The 3,649-nt window shown below is 32.0% G+C and overlaps 1 protein-coding gene across 1 annotated transcript; it reads right to left on the bottom strand.

Moving 5' to 3' along the window:
- Positions 1–198: 198 nt before the first annotated feature.
- On the bottom strand, positions 199–2,808 carry LOC106754843. The gene is made up of 3 exons (XM_014636909.2): positions 2,252–2,808; positions 1,292–1,459; positions 199–813 (listed from the first exon to the last, which is right to left on the bottom strand). Exons 1-3 carry the CDS (start codon positions 2,708–2,710, stop codon positions 628–630), a joined length of 813 nt encoding a protein of 270 aa, XP_014492395.1. The 5' UTR covers positions 2,711–2,808; the 3' UTR covers positions 199–627.
- Positions 2,809–3,649: the final 841 nt, after the last annotated feature.

The raw sequence follows: 3,649 nt of genomic DNA, 5'->3' as shown, positions 1-3,649 counted from the left end.
CGAGGGTCGAGGGTCGAGGGTCGAGGGTCGAGGGTCGAGGGTCGAGGGTCGAGGGTCGAGGGACGAATACACTCACATTTGAAAACAATTGTTTTGCAAAACAAAAAGCCTTTAATTCAAATAATGACTATAACTTCAACAGAACTTAATTAACATAATTCGTGTAGATCCAATTAAGATCATGTACATAAACAAGTAAAGTAATCAGTGAAGAACCAGATACCTGTGTGAATAACAGATATACCATGCTGCGGCAGTGTGGATGAAAATTTACAAAATCATTGTCTTCAGCCCTGCCTAAGTTCATATAAATTCAGTGAATAAAAAATCTTGTAAAAAAGTATCACACACGGACTGATTTTATATACATCACGAACTTAGCTAACTCATGAGAAACTTAATTAACTCTAATACTAGGAACCACCCCAATTTTAGTTAGTTCAAACCCAACATTCAAATCTAAAATGAAACATTGATTCAACCTTCAATGTAAAAGATCAGGGTGGGCGGACCTTGAAGAAATTCTTACATAGAGGCCATTTAAGACCACAAGCTTCAAGATTTACCAATGAGCAAGGAGTAAAGTGGACTTGTATACATTTTGTATGATCCACAATATATCATGAATTACACAACTCGCTCTTTTTGAGCTTCGTTCCTGACTGATACAAGGTTCATTTTTATCTCATTGCAAAGTCTACCCTCTATGAGACGAATAGGCAACCACAGTTTCGGCTTAACATCAACAACGTATGAGAGAGTTGTACTAACTCCTCGGACTTGAGACTGCTCACAATTTTCACTGTTCAAATGCTGCAAAACCATTACAATGGGTTAATTATTTTTGCATAGGATGCTAACCAACCCCGTTGAATACGTGGATTCAAAATAGTATAAAATTTCAATATCTTTCAAAATGAATATTGAACAAGTTAAAAACAAAGGGGATTCCTTTTTTTCAATAGCTAAAAGCAAAGGAGAAATCTTTTTGTCAAAATAAATACTAGCTGTCAAGTTTTACATAAATCATAATAACATCTTAGTCAATAGACTAAAATAATCACTAAACTTAAGTTTCTAAGCTATGATATCATCCTCCACTCCTACTTTTTCGCCAAGGAAGGTCAGCCATGAATGATGCAGTAGAATTTCACAACGTCAATCTCAGAAAAAAAAGGTTTGACCTTTGAAAAATAATTATGATAAAGTGCCTAACTATGCAAATTGATGTGATATATATTATCCTGGATCCAGAAGAATTCTGAAATCAAGGCAACATATTAATCCGTACCTGAAAAATAGACCATTTTCCTTCAAAGAGTTGAAAATCTCCTTCAATCATCTTGAATTCAATTTCACGCTTAATACCAGTAGGAAGAGTCTCCAATTCTTTCTCATAACAATCTACAATTCCTTTAGCATTGAATTTTACCCCAAATGCTATATTTTGCTGTCCAATCTGTTCAGGTAATGTAACAATAACAAATATAGTTCAAGTCAAATACATTAGGTAAGAAAATACTTCAAATGATGACAATTTTTAGTTCGGGTAACAGTAATATAAAACATACATTGAGACTAATTTGTAAAGATTGCAACTCAGAGGAGTAAATTAGGTAAAACCATGGTTGGCCTTGCAACAATGTAATCTTATAAAAAGTTTGACTTTAACCTGAATCTCTGTCACCAAAATTATAATAGTAATATAAGCATATGGTCACATTATGATTTCCAGAGTAAAATTTGCACCCAAAAAGTGTGTAATACATATCACTCGCTAACTTTGGTATTCATGTACTTCTAAGTTTTGGATACATCATAATGCATCATGCCATTGTCATTACCCAGAATTGATGCCTAACCTGTATTTGATTTTATACCAAAATGGAGCTTGTTTTCTAAAAATTCACTCGTTTAAAAACACTTTTTCTATGTTTGTTTTCTAAAAATTCAAGAAAGAACAAAAAGAAAGAAATAATACAGATTAATAAATAAATTTTTCAAATAAATTTCAACAAGAACATAAAGAGATACGCTAATTACATCTCCAAATTAATAAAGAATCAAGAACTTTTGATTCAGAAAATGAAAGCAAGCCCAAAACAACCCTAGCACCTTATTTGAGATTAATCAAATCAGCACAATGCAGCGTGAGACAGACAGCCAAAAAAATGCAACTAATTTCCTAAAAAAAATAAAAAATCAAACTTTAAGAACCCCATTTGGTGCACAACACGTGATAGAGAGGAACCTGCAAAAGACGGGCATAATTGTCACCCTTTTGGAGCAACTCGCTGACAACTAGGCCGGGAATGAAATCAGCCAACCTCTCGTAATCGGTCAAGATGTTCCAAATGGAAGAAAGAGAAGCTTCAACGGAAATTCTGGATTCGATTCTGCGCGAGTTCTTGTCCAGTTTCATCACCTCTACGCACACCCCATCCTCAACTAAGGACTCTTCCGACTCTTCAACCCCCACTTGACCCAAAGTGATGGGGTCGGGTTCTGAAGCAGCAGTGCACAAGAAGGGTGTGGACTTGGAGGAGCAAGGTTTGGGAGAGGATAGTGAATGATGGATCTTGAAATGAAAAGGGTGGAAGAAGAAGAGAGAGGAGTAGGTTATGGGAATGGAGTTAGGGGAGAAGGAAGCGAGTGGTTGAGGGAATAGAAAAGCTGAGTATGATTCTGAGGAAACTGGAATGGCGCGCATTGTTTCTGTGGTGTTCTCTTCTCCTCTACCATACTGTTGAACTTGTCGCCCGCAAAACAATCTTTAGAACATAGCGTGGTTTTACTGGTTAAGGTGAGAACGTCAATGGTATAACTAACTTTGTTAGTAAATAATTAATTAAAAATATCACTTTTTTTAACTCTTTTTTCGTTTCATTTGAAAAAAAACTGTTTTGTTACAAAACTTATATTTTGTGTTCTCTTCAACTCATTTTTAAATATTTTATTTGTCATCATAATATTGATTATAATTTTTTTTCTTTATGTGATTTTATTATTTCATTTCAAAAATTCAATCTCAACCTCATACAATTATATCGTTTATTAATATTTTTATTTATTATTTATTTATTATGAGAATTTTTAATAGAATAAAACTAAATTGTTTATGGTAATATACAAGTTATCTCGGAATTGATTAAATTTTTTTATATAATTGTTGTTGCTTTCAATGTGCCTCCTTTATTTGAAATTTGCAAAGTGTTATACAGTTTTGTTTTTTATTTCTTTTTCTCTAACCTTTTATCATGAGCATAATTTCATCACCACAAGTTATGTTTTATTTATTACAATATAACAAAATTTATTGTCTGGATATTTTTGACCAGTATCCACTATAAATTTGAGGTTTAAATGATGAGTCTTTCAATATGATTTATCTAATTAGACACACATTTATAATTATTATTGCTTATTACTAAACATTTTGCAATAATGGATGTTTAGTTATCATGCAATTTTTATTTAACTTTTTTATGTAATTTTTATTTTGTATTGTGATTAGATATTTATATAACTATAATTTTGTTCTTAGATATAGAAAAGAAAATTAAATTATTGATAATATCACGATCATTTTATTGTGATTTTTATTTTTATTTTTTTAAATATTTAATTAATATTTGAAAGAGTGACAATT

The sequence above is a fragment of the Vigna radiata genome, unplaced genomic scaffold (assembly GCF_000741045.1).
Source record: "Vigna radiata var. radiata cultivar VC1973A unplaced genomic scaffold, Vradiata_ver6 scaffold_273, whole genome shotgun sequence".
NCBI classification, from domain to species: Eukaryota; Viridiplantae; Streptophyta; class Magnoliopsida; order Fabales; family Fabaceae; genus Vigna; species Vigna radiata.
Note: the sequence above shows the minus strand (reverse complement) of the source record. Positions and strands in the feature narration are given on the sequence as shown.

Excerpts from the sequence above, each read along its gene's own strand:
- LOC106754843 (XM_014636909.2), bottom strand. The coding sequence starts at position 2,710 with ATGCGCGCCATTCCAGTTTCCTCAGAATCATACTCAGCTTTTCTATTC. Across the intron at positions 1,460-2,251 it reads ATTATGCCCGTCTTTTGCAG|ATTGGACAGCAAAATATAGC; the intron begins GTTCCTCTCTAT and ends TTACCTGAACAG. Across the intron at positions 814-1,291 it reads GAAAATGGTCTATTTTTCAG|CATTTGAACAGTGAAAATTG; the intron begins GTACGGATTAAT and ends ATGGTTTTGCAG.